The sequence below is a fragment of the Aptenodytes forsteri genome, unplaced genomic scaffold (assembly GCF_000699145.1).
Source record: "Aptenodytes forsteri isolate BGI_AS27 unplaced genomic scaffold, ASM69914v1 Scaffold476, whole genome shotgun sequence".
Taxonomy (NCBI): domain Eukaryota; kingdom Metazoa; phylum Chordata; class Aves; order Sphenisciformes; family Spheniscidae; genus Aptenodytes; species Aptenodytes forsteri.
The window spans coordinates 53,062-53,805 of record NW_008794216.1 but is presented as its reverse complement, the minus strand read 5'-3'; the positions used below and the strand labels follow the sequence as shown (position 1 = coordinate 53,805).

The 744-nt window shown below is 62.2% G+C and overlaps 1 protein-coding gene across 2 annotated transcripts in view; it reads right to left on the bottom strand.

The window, feature by feature from the left end:
• Window positions 1-604, bottom strand: part of POLD2 (DNA polymerase delta 2, accessory subunit) — a 5,954-nt gene extending 5,350 nt beyond the window's left edge. For both annotated transcript variants that reach the window (XM_009285537.2, XM_009285544.2), the window contains exon 1: window positions 359-604. In XM_009285537.2, coding sequence (XP_009283812.1) covers window positions 359-578 — 220 coding nt within the window. In that variant the 5' untranslated portion in view covers window positions 579-604. The remainder of the gene's footprint in view (window positions 1-358) is intronic.
• Window positions 605-744: the final 140 nt, after the last annotated feature.

The window sequence follows — 744 nt, the reverse complement described above, 5'->3', positions numbered from 1 at the left end:
CCGGGGCGCCCGCCAGCCCCTCACCCCGCCAAACCTCACACTTAACTCGTGCTCCCGACAGCGAGCGGAAGCCTTGACCTGGCCTGGTGAGCCAAAAAAAAAAAAAGAAAAAGGTTTTCTCTGCACAGCTGATGTTTAAAGGCGATTTTAGAAATGTCGGGACACCGTCCGGCAGAGAAACCACCCCCAAAAAACCACCCGTGGGTTATCCGACCCCTAACGCGTGCCTAAGCTTAGGAACCGACGGCCAGCAACCGCCAAAAAAAATCACCGAAGAGCTTCCAGCGGGCGCCGCGTCGGCAGCACGGCTTTGCCCTCCTTCCCCAAAGAGGGGGGTTATTCCCCAAAACCGACTCACCCCACTTCTGTTGCGCCCGCTCCTCCAGGATGGGCCGCATCCTGATGAGGCGGGCGGCGTAGATGTGAGCGTACTGGCGGCTGAAGCTGCGTTCGCCCAGCTGGAAGGGCTGGGAGCAGTCGGCGTACGCCGAGTCCGGCACCCTGGCGAAGGTGGAGGCCTCGGCGGAGGGGGGGGCCAGCAAACCCTGCGGGGTGGGGGCCGCCTGCTCCGAAAACATGGTGGGCGCCGGGCTGGAGCAGCGGGGCTGGACACGGGAGGATTTTAATGGCGGGTCTGGAAAGCAAAGGGGCAAATTAAGGATCCTGGCAAAATTAAGGCCAGCAGGCGGCACAGCCCCAAGCCCGGCACCCCTGGCCATCACCGTCACCCCAAGATGCCGAGAA